Raw genomic sequence first — 20,496 nt, 5'->3', positions numbered from 1 at the left:
AATGAACTGATCCTCTGATTTTATTTTTTGTTTTCAATTTTCTAATGGCAGAACAGTTCTTTTAACTTTATTTGTATAAAACATGACATTATATGACTTATCAGACCAATAAGGTGAAATGTTTATAAATACAAATCAATATTATTTGCATGCAGCATTGGATTCTGATATCTGGCAATCTGCTGTATTCTTAACTTTCAGCATATGTTTTAAAACAAATTTGTGCACAAATGCAATCAATCCCTTGTTAAAGGTGTTTAAAAAACATGTATTCAGTTTTATTTATTTTTTTATATTCTGCTTTTCACACCTTTTTCAGTGCTTCAAAGCGGATTACATTCAGATACTGTAGGTTTTTCCTATCCTCAGAGGGTTTACAATCTAAGGGGGTCATTTATCAAAATACGCTAAGGCGTTTTCGCATGTGTTAATGGCTTATTGCATGCGAAAAGCCCCATTAACGCATGCGATAGGCCCTTACCGCATGCAAAAACGTCTTTATCGCATGTGATAGCACCATATTGTATGGTGTGATGCAAATTTCAAAAAGAGGAGGAGTTAGGGGTGGGCCGGGTTTGCCAGTCTGCAAAATGCTATCGCACAGACTTAACGCCAATTTTTAACTACAACCATTTTGAATAGCGTTAAACTGTACGATAGCTTGCGTTACCGGGCGGTAAGGTTTTATCACATTGTGCGATGTCTCCAGAAAGGCCTGTTTGAGTAGATTTCAAGCTCCTGGGGGGGGGGGGGGGTAGAGAGAGAGAGAGCTTGATGGACCCTCTACCTGGGTAACATCAAGCTAGGTGGAGAGAACATTGCCCAAATCTCATCTTTGGGTGAGTTTCCTCATTCCGAAGGCCATCAAATCTTCACAAGAGACCACTGTTCTGTTCATACGTCTCACATTGAATGTCAAAGTGGCCCTTAACCCCCTACACTGATACCTAACCCTCACCTCGAGTTACTAGGTGGGCCTACCATAGGGATACAAATACCTATCTAGGGAGAGGACACTATGGCTAGTCTCTCTCTCTCCCCCTCCCCTGAGCTCATTAACAATGATCCCCCAGTGGTTGAATGGAAGAAATACAACAGGTATGGCATTTATCGCTAAGTCTGAAAATGTTATCGCAATTTGTGCTAACTTAGCTCTTCGCATAGGGGCGGATTTTCAGAGCCCTGCTCGCGTAAATCCGCCCAAAACCGGGCGGATTTACGCGAGCAGGGCCCTGCGCGCCGGTGAGCCTATTTTACATAGGCTCACCGGCGCGCGCAGACCCCGGGACTCGCGTAAGTCCCGGGGTTTTCGGAGTGGGCGTGTCGGGAGGCGTGTCGGGGGCGGGGCCGGAGCGCGCGGCGTTGCGGGGGCGTGTCGGCAGCGTTTTGGGGGCGGGTACGGGGGCGTGGCTATGGCCCGGGGGCGTGGCCGCGCCCTCCGTACCCGCCCCCAGGTCGCGGCCCGGCGCGCAGGAGGCCCGCTGGCGCGCGGGGATTTACGCCTCCCTCCGGGAGGCGTAAATCCCCCGACAAAGGTAGGATGGGGGTTTAGACAGGGCCGGGCGGGTGGGTTAGGTAGGGGAAGGGAGGGGAAGGTGAGGGGAGGGCAAAGGAAAGTTCCCTTCTAGGCCGCTCCGATTTCGGAGCGGCCTAGGAGGGAACGGGGGTAGGCTGCGCGGCTCGGCGCGCGCAGGCTATACGAAATCGATAGCCTTGCGCGCGCCGATCCAGGATTTTAGCCGATACGCGCGACTACGCACGTATCTACTAAAATCCAGCGTACTTTTGTTTGCGCCTGGAGCGCAAACAAAAGTAGGCTGTTCGCGCTCGTCTGAAAATCTACCCCATAGGTAATTAGCACAAATTGCAATAAACTGTATATTAGCATAAAACACACCCCTTTTGCTATCACATGTGATACTTTCCACATTTTGATAAATCCAGGCCTAAGTTTGCACCTGAGGCAATGGGGGGTAAAGTGACTTGCCCAAGATCACAAGGAGAAGCAGTGAAATATTTACTCTGGTCTCCTGGTTCGTAGCCCACTACTCTAACCACTAGGCTACTCCTCCATTGTTCTTTCATATAGTAAAGTTTCAGTTTCTGAAATATTAAGAACCAAAATCAGAAATTTTACTTTGGTGGTATTTTTTGGAGGGAGGAGAGAGTCTGATTTATAATCCCATTGAAAAGTTTAGGGACACAGTCTTGAATTCAGACGAACTACACCAGTTGGGTTGATGTACAATTGATTCCTTCTGGAGATAGTGCTATGACTTGAGAAAAGTGCTTAAGGTTATATTAGGTAATCCTTGGATTATGAGTCAAACCAGAATTCTGACAAAAAAATAAATTTGGATTTGTTGAATAGTTCTGCAGGTACCCTATAGTTCAAGTGCTTGGGAGTTTCTCACCGAAACTCTTTATGTAGTTTTATATGAATGATTGGCATACAGTAAAGGCATGCTAGGAAATACAAAAAAAATCAAAATTGTTTTTATTTGCCTTTGGATATATCTGTTTTTAATTATCATTTGCGCTTGTGTGATTTTTCTGGTCTCTTGAAAATAGTAATTTAAAAAACAGCCTATGATCTGATTTGTGTTGTGCTCATTACATTCCAGATTTGATCTAGGTTATTTTTTATTTGTCTAATGAATATTTCAAGTTCCTGTTCATACCCAGATTAGTCAGACTCCTGGGATTATGCCTCCCTTCCAGCAGAAATTATGCCTCCCTTCCAGCAGAAATTTTCTTTTGCACACTGCTGCAATCACCGAACACAGAGTTTCCATTCAAAAACGGAGAACCCTGAGAGCCACATTCACTTTCTTTAGACCCTCCTTTTTCAGAACCATGAAATATATGAAGTATCTTCCTGTCCCTCATTCCCCCAACAGCATGGGAACTACAGCTCCTAGAGCTTGAAACAAGTCTATGGTCTCCTGAACCACCTTTCTCTTGTCGAACAGAGCGCAAGGGGAAACTATAAGCAAGTCCCGCAGTGGACAAGAGAATTCTAACACATAGCCGTCTTTTCTCACAGGACAAGCAGGAGTGACATCGAGGATGGAGCCCACCACGGAAAACTTCTGTCAAAGTTTAACAGAACTTTGACTGGCCCCTACTGGGCATGCCCAGCAAGGCACTGACCCTGCAGCCAGCAGGGGTCTCCTTTCAGTCTTTTTTTTTCCGCGCGGCAGTTGCCACGCGGTGAAAGGAGCTCTCTAACCACGTTCCTGACAGGAATTTGGAAGTTAATTTCTGAAGAAAATTTGCCCCTCAGGGGTCTCCGTTTGACAAATTTTTTACTCATCTTACGGAATCCGGTAAGTTTTTTGCCTTTTCCATCGACTACCGTCGATTTTGGCCCTCGAGGCCCGTTGGCACTTACCGATCCCCAGCCTAAATTTTGGCTTCCAGCCATGGCAACGGGGTTCCGTCGTTGTCCGGATTGCACCCGGACTATGTCCATCACAGACCCCCACAGGGTTTGTGTAATGTGTTTGGGTAGTGAGCATGATGTCCTGACTTGCACCAAATGTGCCTTAATGACACCCAAGGGTCGCAAAGCCAGGATGGAGAAGATGGGGCTCCTCTTCCATGCACCCACCCCAACGCCATCGATAGCATCGACGTCATCGGAACCGGCACCGTCGAAGTTGTACCATCATCGTCAACCCTCCGGTGACCGACCGCCATCGATCGCTTCTCGGCCGTCGACTCCCGTCCCTTCCCCGGATGGGCGAGGGGATCGGAAAGAAAAGCATCGCCATCGACGGCACAAGTCTCGGCCTGTCGAGGATCCACAGCCATCGACCTCCGCTCAAGCCGAGCCACCGACAAAGAAGCCGCGAACAGACCGGACACCCTCCACGTCTCGTTCGCCGGCATCGAGGAAACCCTCACCCTCTCGGGGTGTGGGGGCCGTGATCCCACCGGTTACGGTGGTCCCTCCGGCCCTGCCTCAGCCTCCCTCTCCCGTCGAGCCGGGTCTGGTTACCCCTGGTCTCCGGGCAGAACTGGACCGGCTGGTCCAGGAGGCCATCGAGAAAGCGATGAAGAAATTACAACCTCCATCGGCACCGTCTCCGGCACCGGTTCCAGTGCCGCCCCCGGCACCGACGCCGGCGCCGGCTTCGCCACCGAGGAGGGAACCGACCACCGAGCCGTTGGTGCAAGCTCTAGCACCACTACTACGCCGCATGGAGGCACTTATGACGGCCCTTCCATCGGTGATTCCAGTACCATCGACAACACCACCGTCTCCAACTGGTTTCTCATCGGCAGGAGAAACACCGTTTCGAATTCCCCCTTCCGGGGTAGTTCCATCGGTACCTTCTGGTATATCTCCACCGATTTATCCTTCGGCTCCATCGATTCCGTGCCAGGCACCGATTCCATCGGCAGCACCGAAGCCATCGATGCCATTTCTGGTTCCACCTACCGCACCGATTCCACCTAGGTTTCCATCGATGCCTTTAGAGCCTCAGCCAGGTCCATCAGGGCTACAAGCCCCACATGATCCCTACGATACCTGGGGTGATGATGATGATACATCTTCTGACACAGATTTGCCTTCGCCACCATCTCCTACAGAGAGTAGAAAAAGATCTCCTCCTGAGGATCTATCTTTCATTAACTTTGTGAAAGAGATGTCAGAAGTTGTACCGTTTCAGCTCCAATCTGAAGCCGATGACAGACACCAGATGATGGAATTACTTCAATTTCTGGATGCTCCAAAAATCATCGCTTCCATCCCTATACACCAGGTGTTTTTGGATCTGCTAAAGAAAAACTGGGAATCTCCTTCATCGGTGTCACCAGTTAACAAGAAAGCTGACTCCACATACCTTGTCCAGTCAGCACCAGGTTTCCAAAAACCTCAACTGGATCATCGCTCTGTTGTGGTTGAGTCCGCGCAGAAGAAGGCCAAGCGTCTTAAGCCACACTCTTCTACCCCACCTACCAGGGACAACAAATTCCTAGATAGTGTAGGACGGAAAGTGTATCATGGAGCTATGTTGATTTCACGCATAGCTTCATATCAACTCTACATTACTCAATACAACAGAGCCATCCTTAAGCAGATGCAAGACTATGCTGACACGTTGCTGGACCAATACCAACCGCAGCTTCAAGCCCTTCTTCACAAGGGATTTGAGGCAGGGAAGCACGAGATTAGGACTGCCTACGACATATTCGATGCTTCCACGAAGGTTTCAGCCACAGCCATCTCAGCCAGACGTTGGGCTTGGTTAAAGTCATCCAACCTTCGCCCAGAGGTCCAAGATCGTCTTGCTGATTTACCCTGCTTAGGCGACAGTTTGTTTGGAGAGCAAATTCAACAGATTGTGGCGGAGTTAAAAGACCACCATGAGACGTTGAAACAACTCTCATCTGTTCCACCTGAGGTGTCCTCCAAGCAACCGCAAAAGAAGGACTCTAAGAAGTCGTTCTTTCGACCACGTCGCTACTACCCTCCGTCAACTAGGGCTCGTCCTGCACGGTCCTCTAACAGGCCTCAGCCTCGTCAGCCGAGAAAACAAAGACCTACTGTAGCCCCACCTCCTGGGCCTGCGGCGGGCCTTTGACTTCCCTGTATTGAGCACATGCCAACTCCCTCTTCCACACATCCCTGTGGGTGGTCGGCTGTACCATTTCTTACATCGTTGGAAACAGATCACCTCAGATCAGTGGGTGCTAGCAATTATCGCACAGGGTTACCACCTCAACTTCATAACACTTCCGCCAGACTCCCCGCCCCTTCAGGCATGGAGTCTAACCAGCCATTTGACTCAATTACAACAAGAAGTATCCCTTCTACTACAATCAAATGCTATAGAACCCGTCCCTCCTTGTCAACAAGGGAAAGGATTCTATTCCAGATACTTCCTAATACCAAAGAAATCAGGGGGGCTACGTCCAATTCTGGACCTTCGGGCCCTCAACAAGTATCTGCAAAAAGAAAAGTTCAAGATGGTAACCCTGGGCGCCTTGCTCCCTCTGTTGCAAAAGGGGGATTGGCTGTGCTCTCTCGACCTCAAGGACGCTTATACCCACATTGCGATAACACAATCTCATCGCAAGTATCTGCGTTTTCTGATAGGCCACGACCATTATCAATACCAGGTACTGCCTTTCGGGCTGGCGTCTGCTCCACGAGTATTTACCAAATGTCTCGTAGTGGCAGCAGCATTTCTCAGGAAGGAAGGTGTCCACGTCTACCCCTATCTGGACGATTGGCTAATCAGGGCCTCCACCCCTCAAATTGCACAATCCTCCCTAAAGTTGACAATTCACACACTCCTCTCCTTAGGGTTTCTTGTCAATTACGAGAAATCTTGCTTGATCCCATCTCAGACCTTATCCTTCATTGGAGCAGACTTGGACACCTTACAGGCAAAAGCCTACCTTCCACTTCAACGAGTCCAAACTCTCATGTCCCTAGCTCGCCAGCTCCAGTCTCAACACACTGCCACAGCTCGCCAATTCCTCATCCTCCTAGGACACATGGCATCCTCGGTTCAAGTCACTCCCTTGACCCGACTAGCCATGAGAGTAACACAATGGACTCTGCGACATCAATGGATTCAGGCTCTTCAGCCTCTGTCCTCCATCGTCACAGTTACACAAGCGCTACGCCTCTCTTTAACCTAGTGGACGACTCAAGTCAACCTCCTTCAGGGCTTACCCTTTCTCCTACCAGATCCACAGGTAATCCTCACCACCGATGCTTCCCACATCGGCTGGGGGGCCCATGTGGACGACTTACAAACCCAAGGGTTATGGTCACCAGAGGAAGCCGATCACCAGATAAATTTCTTGGAACTTCGAGCAATCCGCTACGCGCTCAGAACTTTCAAAGATCATCTATCGAGTCAGATTATCTTAATTCAGACAGACAACCAGGTGGCCATGTGGTACATAAACAAGCAGGGAGGCACAGGCTCCTTCCTTCTGTAGATCTCTGTACCCCTCTGAGTACCTGATGCTCTCTAAATAAAAAAAAATAATTTAAAATTAAAACTGGTGTTCTCCTTTGTTTTCCATTGCTCATCCCTTTTGTTTTTTGATCTGCAGCCAGGTAAAAGAATATTATGATAATAGAAACTAAAGCAGTAATTGTATGTAGAAAAATTAACCATGCTTTTATTGTGACTTTACATTTATATTATGAATTAATTTCTTTGTACATAATTGCTGGAGTTTTTCTTAAAACATATTTTTTGGTAAGCTGAACCATTGCCTTGAATTTGATCTCTTTCTATATAGCATTTTGAATGACAGCGGTTTTTCTGTTTTATTCCTTACAGGTCTGCATTGTTTGATCACTGTGAATTGGCAGAATATTTGATTTCCGTGGTAAATATTTTATCAATCAATTAAATTGTTTGTATGCATTGAGAAACACAACTTAAATTGTTGACAGAAAGTAAAAGGGTTGCCTTTAATTTCCTGAATTTCAGGTTCAGGAAGCAAACAGAGGAAATTTCTGTCTGCAGATTAGATACAGTCAATTAAATTTTATTTTGTTTAAAGACAGAGTTTTGGATTACCACATTTATTGCTAAAAGATGGGTAAATGCAGATAAGGAAAGGCACATTATGTTATATGGAATTACTGCCATTAATGTAATTTTCTTCTATTCTTATCTTTTTAGTTATTGGCATTTCATACAATGTTTGCTCAAAACACAAGGGAAGAATATTTAATAATAGAAATGGCACCATTAAATAATAGTGTATCTGTGGAATGCAAGTCTTGACAAGCCTTTTTGAACCAGACATATCCTTGATAATTGTTTAATAAGTAACTCATTAATCCTCTTCTAACCAAGACACCATTCTGTACTAGACATACAGAGTAATTCTTGTTCTTTTCTTAACTTTTTAGAAGATAGTACTACTATTGCCACTACTACTTATCACTTCTATAGCTCTACTCGAGATACACAGCACTGAAAATAAAACAATTTAAAAATGTCAAATTAAAATCAGCACACTCTTTTGTTTTCCATTATCCATTTTTATTTTTTGACCTGCAGCTAAGGTAAAAGAACATTAGGACCATAGGAACTAAAGCAGTAATTATATGCTGAAATTTTTGGTCATAAAATTAGATGCATTTTGGTCACAAAATATCTGATACATTATGCTTGTTTAGTGAATAACAATCAGAAAGCAATATATATATACTGGAAAACTATAATAGCAAAAAAACAAGGAGGAAAGAAACTTGCCCCACACAGCCATTAACCAGGCAAGCCGGACCCCCATGGTTCTATTCCACCCCCACCCAGCCTAGCTGGACTCCATCATTTACATATAAGAAAAACGTAACAAATGATTTGGACGAAATGGCCACAGCCGTTTAATAGAGTCCCTAACAGGGGAGTCTAATTTAGGTGCAGAGTCCGGTCAATAATGTCTAAAAATTGCCATTGGGCAGGTGCCGATAATTCTGATTTTCCGCCCAAGTGGAACCGCAGGGTCTCCTTCCCCATGAGCCCCCGGACAGGCATCGTGACTGGAAAACACCGGATGGGATCTCGGCCCAGCCACCACACAGCAAGCCCTGCCGGAGCCCCTCCCTGATATCCAGCCATCGATTCGTCACCCAGGGCCTGTCATTGATCATCCATGGCAAAATGATTGGTGGCCCCTAGGCTTCTCTCGTACATACTGGCACCTCCCAGTTTCCTTTTAATTCCTCTGTATTTACAAATGTTTTCCTGGACTCTGTCGCCACGGCCACAGGGGCCTGGCATGCGTAGGCCAAGAAGTACCCTTCCACCCACATATGATGGGCTCCCGCAGGTTCTTAAGTCCAACGCAACATCAAAGGACGAATATTTAAGTGAGCAGTATTATGAGGGAATATGGTCATTCACGTGAGCTCCAAGTGGGTGAGAGAGGTTATGTATGAGCCTGTATTTTTCTGGCACCTTTTTGAGAATGACTGCTTGCAGGGGCAGCACCAGGTGCTCCTAAGGAGGCTCAGTGAATGGGCTGGCGATGCGCCTGAGCTGAATCTCCTTTCTGAGTTTCTCCCTGACGATATCAGCCAGAATGTGCACTGAATTGGCAATGGCCTCCTTAGCGAATTGTGGCTGACCCATCTAGGGAATAAGGAAACCTTCTCTAAAACCGCTAAGTACAGTATTTGCCCCAGTTCTGTTGGAATAGCGAGCCAACCATGGAAGCATCACCTGCCATTTTATAGGTGTTGGGGGTAAGGCTTGTTCCTTCTCCTTACTTAACGATGTGCCATTTGTTTGCCTGGTGGGGTGCAGTGCACCGACTGCAGACATGCTTGTATCTGCAATCGGCAGTGGAGCAGGCCCCCAGTTGTATTTCCAACAGGCACTGCTTGGGACTTGCGAGCACTTGGGTTGCTTGCCAAGTGCCTGCTCGCTACGAAAGGGCCGCCAACTCGCTTTGGAGTCAAAAGCCCGTTTCGTCATTTTTGTGAGCCACAGGCTAACATTTTGTCTTCCCCAAGACATAGTGGACTTACTGGTCATTCTCTCACAAAAGGCTTCATCATAGTTGAGTCATGCAAAACCGCTGTATTCTTGCTCTGCCTGCAGAATAGTGTCCAAGTATGAGAACAGGGCTGCACCGCAGAAGGCTCTGGACGTACCACGACTGAAGCCATTTGTTTGAATGCACGCATCCAATTTATAATCTCTCTCTGCATTGACTTGGCTGTTTTAAACTCCTTTCTCCTCTCCCGCTTAGTCTGGCCCCACTTCCTTTGTCCCTCCATCAACCTGAACAAATCAGTGTAGTGCCGATGTCTGAGGGACTTGGGCACCAGTTCCCAAAGTTTGTGTTCCTATCCAGCGGCTTAGGGGGGCAGACAGTGTCCTCCCGGTCTAACCTACGTACCATAGATGAGGAACCTGAACTTTGGGAGGAAGAGAAAAATGAGCTGGAAGATCCGCTACATGAGGAAGATGAAGACTGCCTGTCCTCGCCTGTTTGCGTCTATCCCTGCCTCTGCTCGTCATTCGAGAAACTTTTTCTACGCTTTACACATCGGACTTACTCTGTTCTTCGGTAGGCCATGGCACTTGGTGGCTTCAGTGTCAAGGATCTGTGGCTAGCATCTCTGTGATGGGACTTGGCTGAGAGCACTGATGACAAGTGATGCCGCAGACTGCATAAGTCGCCATCTCCATTTTGCTGTGGGCAGTCTAAGGGTGCTGCAAGCCGCTCTCTGGGGCCACGCCTACGTCTGTATTGGTCAGGGTAGTGACTGCACTCTCTAGACTACTCACTGCTAGCAAGATATAGTGAAAAGTCCTGGTAGGGGTACGGTGGAGAAGTAAATGCATTTGGGGAATAGCCATTTTTCCTGCCTGTGCCAGGGATCAGCATCATAAGGCCTGTATCCCCAATCATGCATGAAGCTGACAGGATACCTATGGGATGACCGCCATAGGTGGGCCATTAGTACGGCCTGTGCCAAGGGCCAGGACTTCTGTGGAGACCCTCGGAAGATGAGTGGGAGGCTGGCCAGGATAGTGATCTATGTTGTGTCTACTCTCTTGGACTATGTGTGTTCCTGATGCTGGCCTTGCGAGAAGGTGCCAAGGCATATTCTACATGGCCAGCTGGACTTTGCTCATCTGTATTAGGTACCACATTAAGGAGGATAGCCGGGACGACTTCTGTCTGGAGAACCACCCGATCCTTAATTTCTTCCAGGGCGAGCTGCAGCATCTCGGTTTTGAGAGCACCAACACTGCTGTTGCTACCCTCTGATACATTTCCTCCTTGGCCCCTTTGTTTTGCCGAATTAACCGAATTATGTTTTCTGTTTGGAGTCTTTCTAACCTTTTCCTTGCCTGTTACAGTTCCCTTTTTAACAACTTTTGCTCCTCGAGGCGGCCCAGGTGCCCTACCTCCTCCCCGTTGGTTTCTATCTCCCTTCTGGTCATAAATGCAGCAAGCGGAAGGGCCATGGAGTCGGAAGCTGAGGGCTCCGGACCTATGGGCACCTTGAGGACGGCAGTACGTAAACCCTCCATAGCACACTGTGTTGGGGCCTGCTGAGCCACAGCCGAGGAGTTGGACCTCAGAGGCATCTGTCACAAATGTTGGCGGCACCTCCTTAAGGATAAGCACGAGCCTGGTGTGTATCTGCCGAATTATAACATGATAAAATCTGATTTTTCTTTTTTAGGAGTTATTTGCTTTTTTTATATATATATAGTGAGATTGCTGCAAGAACTATGCACCGCCAATCATCAGCAGCATGAAACAGCTCCGCTCGGGGCCAAGGAGGAAGAGGACGTGCTGAGGGGAGCTAGTGGGTTTAAATTGCCCGCTGGCCGCCCTTCCCCTGTCGGCAGCGTCGCGTGCTCCCCCGGGCCAATCAGGTGGCCCAGCGTTGGGGCACGTCATGATGACTTTGCCACTCCTGATACAGGGGCAACCTGGGGGAGCGATGTTATCAGTGGCTCCACCGCATCGAGGAACCCCACAGTGCCAGCAGCATGATGCTGGTGCCATTATGGACATCACACAGAGGGGTGGGGAACAGACCGCCCTCTCTCCTCCCCAAGCGGAGATAAGGCACCAGCGTGGCGGGGGTAGCCGCCCACATGGGTGCATCGGGCACCCGGTTATTCGTTGCACCCACACATCTGTAAAGAGCAGACCACAAAAGCAGAGGTACAGTGAAAGCTCCATTAACTTCCTCATATCAGCATGCAAAGCTGTTTATTATTTCTATGACTTTTGGTGTGGAATTTTGATTTTATCTTTTGTATTGAAAGTGTGTGTATTTCTGTTAATAATAAAGAAGTTAATGGAACTTTAATTGTGCTTCTGCTTTTGTATATATTGGAGAATGTCATTGCAATTGTTTGGAGAAGTTTCTAAATGCTCATTTTGCACTGACCTAGTAAAGTAAGTGTAATCCTTGAATGCTAGTCAAAAATGGATTAAGTGAAGCCAGCATAAAAGTATCACCTACTACTTGTTTGTTCACCTTAGCTTTACATATCTAAATGTACTGACAACATCAATCACACTACTTTTTATCTCTGAAGATAATGAAAATAGTCATAAAGAAAAGAATCAGATTTTACACCAACTACTGCTGGCATGGACTACAAAAGAGATAGAAAAATGTATAGATGGCAATTTTCAAATCAATTTATGAGGGTAAAATCATTTTACTTGTGTGAATTGTCTTTCTGAAGATTGCCCATCCTCAGTATGGCCAAAAGCAGAATTTTTTTTTCATCTTCATTTATTGCTTATTTTACAATAAAATCAGTGATTTATAAAATAAAAATGTACATAAAAATCAAAACAATTTACAAAATAAAGTTTGCAGATACATACTTGAATACATTACATGCTCTGTGGTTCTTATTTATTTATCTATTTTATTTATTTAAAAATATTTATATACCATTTTTACAAATGGAAATTTTATCAAAACGGTTCACAAAAATAATATCAAATTTATTGATATGGTGAATTCAGCAACTATCTAACCTGGAGATTTAATATGCTGATTCTTCTAAAAGTTAAGGGACAGTCATAGAATCTGATCCATCTGATATTACAGCTACACAGAAAGCAAAAAATGCTTGGAACAAAAATGAGTTGGCTGCCATGAACATAATTATTGAGACCTTAAGTACTTCACAAATAAGTTATGTTATTATCCAGACTACAACAAAACGTATCTAGCAACATTTGGAAAGGCAAATAGTGGATATATCCTTGATGATAAGGTTAATTTTTTTTTAAAAGTATGAAATAAATACTGTTAAGTGAGAGAAGAGTCTTCTAGTACATACATGAAGCATGTGTAATCATTAGCTATATTAACAACTCTGAACCCTAGGGAAAAGTCTATGAAATTTTTGCCAACTAGTGGACATTGACAAAAACAGATGTTTTCCTATGATTTCAGTAACCGAGCTAGGAACCTCATTTTTTATTGACCGCTGTGATGAGATGTGAGGAAAAGGGGTCTGATCCAGTAGAAAAACTGTCTTTGATCCTCCTCTGCATCTTTCCCAGGCTCAAAATGTAGGAAAATATTAAGGCAACAAGCTCATAGATATATCTTTTAAAAACAGAATGGCATTTTAATAATTGGGTGAGTAAACTTTCTCATGTAGAGTTTTACTACCCCAATTTGTGTAGTTTGTCATGATGATCTACTTCAAGACAGGCTTATGGCTAACAAAACTTTATATAGTTTTCTCCATGGACAAATGAGATGAAATGCAGCTGCAAAAGTGGCACAGATGCAGAACATGCATGAATCTTCCACCGAAGCAAAGGATGTTTTTGCTCGCTCTCTCCGCCGCCTGGATATTTTTTAATTTATTTTTCTTTGAATTAAAATTTTTCTTTGGAGTCTTATCCCCCAATTTTTCTTTTTATTGGGGTTTAGCTCCTGTGCCATTTCAGTGGTAGCTCAAGGTGAGGAGGTTCTCATTACTTCATTATTTCGAGAAGGAAACTTTTCAACATTTGCGCAAAATGAATAAGTCTTATTAGATTTGGTGCATTATATGCTAAGTCAAATTTTATCTTACATGCTAAGAAATGTTTTAGTGCAGAGACTCCAGAGTATCCAAAATATATTACAGCACAACTTTGTAAATATGCCATTATAATGTTTGAAATACTGGGGTTTTCAAACTATCAGTAATATGTTAGGTTGGTTAACTTGATTGTAATCCAATAAGAATAGATGTAGGCAAGGTTTTCCTAATACTAATTATGTTGGTATGTCTGTTTTGTGTTCAGTGACCTTTGGTGCTGCATTACCACATAACTATATGCAAAGAGATAATAATGGTCACAAACTACTTTTTACAGTATCATGTGGTGATAGGATTACAATTTTTATGATCCTGTTCATCTTGTAGACTGTATACTGTAAGGAAAATGATTTTATTGGTATGTTATATTCTGATCACACTGTTTTCTTTATAGGGAGCAAATCTTAACAGTCTTGACCTTGATTCTCGGTCACCTCTTCTATTGGCTATTACTTGTGCAGCCTGGAAAACTGTCAACTTACTACTCCAAAAAGGTATATAAAATAGAGCATAATATAGAACAAATTGCTATTGATATTATATTAAGTACTATATGTCTCATTATTATTAAACATTTGCACTATATTTAATTATTAAGAACATAAGAATTTGCCATACTGGGTAAGACCAAGGGCCCATCAAGCCCAGCATCCTGTTTCCAACAGTGGCCAATCCAGGCCATAAGAACCTGGCAAGTACCCAAACACTAAGTAGATCCCATGCTACTGATGCCAATAATAGCAGAGGCAATTCTCTAAGTCAACTTGATTAATAGCAGTTAATGAAATTCTCCTACAAGAACTTAGCCAAACCTTTTTTAAACCCAGCTACCCTAACTGCACTAAGAACATAAGAATTGCCATACTGGGTCAGACCAAGGGACCATCAAACCCAGTATCCTATTTCCAACAGTGGCCAATCCAAGTCACAAAGTACCCAAACATAAAATAAATCTCAAGCTATTATTGCTTATTAATTAATAGCAGTTTACATGCAGCAGTCCATTATAATCCTTTAAAAAACTAATAGCACTGACACTTTCTGGGTCCTCTATCTGATTTCGAAAGGGGTGTAAAACTGATGTAAGTGGGTTAGGTGGGCATCATTTTGGTATCTCTTACCTTTTTTACTCTGTGTTATGGGAGTCTCTGTTTAGTGGACCCTTGGGCCGACCTGCTGGAGACTTGGAAAGGTGGACAATGTCTCTGTTGCAAAGCAGGCCGGGAGGCAGATGTTTGGGCAGGACGTAGATGCTCTTCACCCTGGAAGCTGGTACTCCCCCGGGAGGAGCCCGTAGGAGCCCAATCGCTGGGACTTAGGTGGCTTCCAAGGGGCCCGACCGCTGGGACTTAGGCGAGTTGTGGATCAGGACAGGTAACTGGAACCAGACTAAGACAGTAGCAATACTGTAAGTGGGTTTGGGTTCTGGAACCAGGCAGGAACTGTAGCAGGATTCGGGTACTGGAACCAGGCAGGAACTGTAGCAGGATACGGGTACTGGAACCAGGCAGGTGCTGTAGCAGGCAGGCAGGAACCAGGCAGGTGCTGAAACAGAAACGGAGCGACGAAGCCAAGCGAGTCACCCGGGGCACAGCGCAACAGGAAACCGAGAGGCTAACCCATTGCAAGGCGAAGACTGGATGGCCGCGGCAGGCTTATCAAGGCCGCGGCGTCTGACGTCAGGATTTGGGCGGGGTCACCACTGGTGGAAGGCCTAGAAAAGCGCGCCTAAGCACAGGGCGTCTACGGAGGAGCTCGCAGCGGCGCAGCCCCAGTGGGGATGCCGCCATCCAGGCCGCAAACTAGGCCTCAGAGAACGGGAGCATGTCCGGGAGCCCAGAGGTAAGGATCTGGCCACGGTGCTCACGGCCAGAACCGCAACACTATGTGGACAGTCTAGAGAACAGTGCTGAAGCATACAGTATATTTTACAAGAACTTTACCTCCCAGAAGCTTTTTTCTGGCCATAATCATGCACTATATTTGTTTAGGGCTATTTCAAATGCTTGGCACGCTCGGGAGAGGACTAGGTAAATCATCAGATCAGTGGCAGGGACAGGAGTTGATGTACCATGATGCTTTCCTTTTCTCTTATGTGAAATGACCCTCTTAATTCTTTTGGAAGGGTGACACCCTGAGACTTAGGTAGTTCATTAACTTGAAGAAACATCTATTTTATTGGCTGAAAGGAGATTACTGTATATAATTCCAGATCTAAGAACATAAGAAATTGCCGTACTGGGTCAGACCAAGGGCCCATCAAGCCCAGCATCCTGTTTCCAACAGTGACCAAGCCAGGCCATTAGAACCTGGCAAATACCCAAAAACTAAGTAGATCCCATGCTACTGATGCTAGTAATAGCAGTGGCTATTTTCTAAGTCAACTTGATTAATAGCATGTAATGGACTTTTCTAAGAACTTATCCAAACCTTTTTTAAACCCAGCTACACTAACTGCACTAACTACATCCCCTGGCAAGAAATTCCAGAGTTTAATTGTGCACTGAGTGAAACAGAATTTTCTCTGATTAGTTTTCAATTTGCTACATGCTAACTTCATGGAGTGCCCCCATAGTCCTTTTATTATCTAAAAGAGTAAATAACCAATTCACATTTACCTGCTCTAGACGTCTAATGATTTTAAACACCTCTATCATATCCCTCTCTCTTCTCCAAGCTGAACAGCCCTAACTTCTTTAGCCTTTCCTCATAGGGGAACTGTTCCCTCCCCTTTATCATTTTGGTTGCCCTTCTCTGTACCTTCTCCATCACAACTATATCTTTTCTGAGATGCAGCGACCAGAATTGTACACAGTATTCAAGGTGTGGTCTCACCATGGGGCGATACAGAGGCATTATGACATTTTTCCATTTTATTAACCATTCCCTTCCTAATAATTCCTAACATTCTTTTTGTTTTTTGACTGCTGCAGCACACTGAGCTGATGATTTCAATGTATTATCCACTATGACGCCTAGATCTCTTTCCTGGGTGGTAGCTCCAAATATGGAACCTAACATCATGTAATTATAGCATGGGTTATTTTTCCCTATATGCATCACCTTGCACTTATCCACATTAAATTTCATCTGCCATTTGGATGCCCAATTTTCCAGTCTCACAAGGTCCTCCTGCAATTTATCACAATCCGCTTGTGATTTAACTATTCTGAATAATTTTGTATAATCTGCAAATGTGATTACCTCACTTGTCATATTCCTTTCCAGATCATTTATAAATATATTGAAAAGCACGGGTCCTAGTACAGATCCTTGATATAACTAGGAAGAGAGAAAAACAGGAAACAAAGGTTTTTTTCCACTTGTTAGACTGAAAAATACCTTGTGGCTGCTTTGGCTTCAGTATTGTACCAGAAGGCAGAATTTTCCATAGACCAAAATGCTCAAGAACAAGGGATCATCATATAAAGCTGAAAAGATGGAAGTTAAAAAGGAAATAAATTGTAATTAATAGAGATGCGTTTCAGGTAAAAATTTCGTGTCTGGCTTCGTTTCGGGACCCCCCCACAGGAATTTTGTTTTTCCCGCAGTTTGGGGGTTTTTTTTTTTCGGGGGCCCCGATTTTCGGGTTAGTGCGCGCTAACCTGGCAAAGTTAGTGTGCACTAAAAGTGAGTTAGCACGCACTAACTCAAAAATGAATGTTCTGAAATTTCGGAAAAATTTCAATCATTTTTCGGTTCTCCCAATTGCCTAATTCGGGAAAAACGATTGCACATACTTAGTAATTAAGTATATTCACTTACTGGAGAAGTAGATGCAGAAGTTACAGCACCCAAAACAGTAGCAGAATTCAAGCATGCATGAGACAAACACAAGGGTACTGAAATAGATCGAGTAAGACCTATAACAGCATATCTTCAGAGAGATAGCCATGTTAGTCTGATGTAGCAGAAATGACAAGAGGTGGATAGCACCTTTGTAGACTAACCAATTTATTGAGGCAGGAGCTTTTAAGGACAGAGTCCACTTCGTTAGATGCAACACAGTAGACAAGGCACAAATGGGCAGAATGAACAATGTAATCTTTTTCTGCTGACATCTTATGTATTTCCATTTTTATGTAAAAAGGGAGTTCCTGAACATACCCAGATCAATCCAGAGACTGGATCTATTCATCCCTACCAGCAGATGGAGGCAGAGGACAAAACTATGGGCACTGCTACATATCTGAGAGTGCCACCTGCAGTCCCTCATTATTTCTCTGCCTCCAGCAGATGGTAGAGGTGTTTACCTGCAGTCTCAACTGATCTGATTCTTGCTGCTGGGGTTCTTTAAAGAAAAAAAAAAATGAAAACTAGGCTCAGCGGCAGCTCAGACTGAGTGTCTGTAAGGTGGTTTACTCGACGGGATCGTTGAGGGTCTGCACCAGAGGATCCGGGCTCTGCAGGGGGGAGGATCAGCCTTTGCCACCTCAGGAGGGTGCTCCCTACTGGGGGAAAGTGCCCCTACTTATGTGTTTTTTACAGAGATGCCCATGCGCGTTTCCTGTGGTGTCAGAGCTTCTGATTTGCGCCGGCGGGAACTTCGCAGCGGTGCGCTCTCTAGCTCCTGCTCCTCATGGTGCACGCCTCCCCCCTTGCGAATCCAGCGCACAGAGGATTTTTTAAGGCAGGATGACTGATAAGCCGCTGATGAAGGCTTGCTGGGCCTGCGGAGTCTGGTTTGCCTATCTCATCCCCCTCTTCCTTTGCACAGAATGTGCAAGGGAGGAGGGTGCTTCGGCTAAGCCTACAAACCGGAGGTTAGCACGGACCGCAGGAGGTTCTCAGGCCCGCGGTCCTTCCTCTGTGGATGGGCAGTTGAGAAAGGGGGCTCAATCCCAGGGCTCCGCAGATTCCCCCCTCCCTTTATCCCCCACGGTCCAGCAGTGTGCGGAGAGGGCGTCTGGGCTGGATCCCAACAGTCTGGAAGGGTCCTTGGGACCAGAGGGGCTTCTCGCCTGAATTTGTTCTTTTGCTCCATGAGGCTTTCCTGGTGAGGGAAGCCGGGAAGAGGCATTTAAAGGACCCGCGCAGCAGCAAGCCTTCCTTTCGACCCGGCGACAGACAGGAGAGTGGGCCTGCGCGGTCGGCGCCGAGGACCCACCGGGGTAAGGCCTTGCTTTTTGCACTCCTACCCCGAACGGGTCCCCTTCGCCGACCACGAGGCTTAACCGGCCTGCTTACCTGACCGCAATCCGATCGTCGTCCTCGTCCGCTCCGGGCTGCTCGCCCCGCCCCCACCGACGGACAGCCAACCGAAGACGCACCAGCGACAGCCGGCCTATCAAGGCAGCCCGCGCTGGGATTTAAAAGACCCTCAGGTTCAGGCGTCACGCGCCTAGCGTCACGCGCCGAAGGAGCGCGACAAAGGGGCCTGCCCCTTTGAGCGCCCCTTCGAGCGGCCCTCTCGAACGGCACCATAAATCTGACCTCACTCCTCATACCCCAAATTTTGCAGTTTACCTCTCGCCCACCAACTCGGTGAGAACTAGCCTTTGGTCATCCTCCCAAATCGCTGCCCAGACAAAAACAAAGGGTCAAAGAAGGAAGTGACCCTTCTGTTGGGGTAAGAGCCCTCCTTTTCTAGGCTATATCCCCCGACGCATGAACTTGCCACCTGTTCCTTCACAGATGTCTGTGCCCTCAAAAAATTGAAGTGTTTTGACTATCATTGTGCTTCTCTCACTGTACTCAAAAAGTGAAGTGCTTTGCCTATCATTGTGCTCCTCTCATTGTGCTCAAAAAGTGAAGTGTTTTGCCTATTATTGTGCTCCTCTCACTGTACTCAAAATTGAAGTTTTTACCTATTTTTATGCTTCTCTCCATCACCACAACTCAGCTGCACTAATCACCCAATTATCCCTCATTAATCCTTTCCTTTTCTTGTTTCCTTCTTTCCTTCTCACACTTCCTCCCAACACCCCATCCTACAAAAATGCATCAGCACCAGATCTCCATCCTTAACTATAACAAACGCAGACCCATCATCCCCCTATACCCACGACACCACTCTCATATAAAAACTATTCTCCCTTCCATGATCGCCCCCCCTCTTACCCAAATTATTGGTCTTACTGCACTATCTCTTGTCCTCCTCAATGTCCAATCTCTAAACAAAAAGATACCCCTTCTCTGCAACCTACTCTCCGACCAAGACCCAGATATTTGTGCCTTAACAGAGACCTGGCTAAAGGATACCGACCCTGTCCTCCTTAATCAGCTTCCTTCCGAAACATATGATACTTTCTCCATCCCCAGGCCAAAAAAGAAAGGAGGAGGTTTACTCTTAATCATAAAGAAAAAGTTCAACATGATTCTCCACTCTACTCCGCCCCCTCCGAAAATTGAAATAGGCCTTTTCAAATCCCCCTCTTTACAATTATGTCTCATATACGCCCCCCCAGGTACCCTACACAACAACCCCTCAACCCTTATAGAATACATTGCAACGAATATCTCCATTGACATTCCAGCCATCATACTTGGAGATTTCAACTTGCATGTTGATAGCTCCCCTCGCACCCCTTCTTGTGACGCTTTTCTTGATTCACTAAATGCTTTAGGATATAAGCAATCTATCCATTTTCCTACTCACAAGGCGGGCCATACCCTCGACCTTCTATTCACCAATGCCCTCATACAAACTGATCACCCTTCCCACACACCCATCCCCTGGTCAGATCATCACCTCATTGAAACCTCTCTTTCCATTAAGACACCCACCTGCCATGACAACACAAACATAACCATTCACTACAGAAAAAATTGCACAAGAGATGACCTTATATCGGCTCTCGCCAACAAACTTGACCACCTAGAGCTCACAAATGCAGACACAGCGCTTACCTCATGGTTTGACATCACCAATAGTATAGCCAACACCACCTGTCCCCTACAATCCAAAAGT

At 45.6% G+C, this 20,496-nt stretch overlaps 1 protein-coding gene across 1 annotated transcript in view; it reads left to right on the top strand.

Moving 5' to 3' along the window:
* Positions 1–20,496, top strand: part of TRPA1 (transient receptor potential cation channel subfamily A member 1) — a 297,071-nt gene that overhangs the window by 73,259 nt on the left and 203,316 nt on the right. Inside the window, exons 8-9 of the mRNA XM_029591461.1 lie at positions 7,317–7,365; positions 13,981–14,080. Coding sequence (XP_029447321.1) covers positions 7,317–7,365; positions 13,981–14,080 — 149 coding nt within the window. The remainder of the gene's footprint in view (positions 1–7,316; positions 7,366–13,980; positions 14,081–20,496) is intronic.

Source organism: Rhinatrema bivittatum, chromosome 2, assembly GCF_901001135.1.
Source record: "Rhinatrema bivittatum chromosome 2, aRhiBiv1.1, whole genome shotgun sequence".
In the NCBI taxonomy this organism is placed as follows: Eukaryota; Metazoa; Chordata; class Amphibia; order Gymnophiona; family Rhinatrematidae; genus Rhinatrema; species Rhinatrema bivittatum.
Note: the sequence above shows the minus strand (reverse complement) of the source record. Positions and strands in the feature narration are given on the sequence as shown.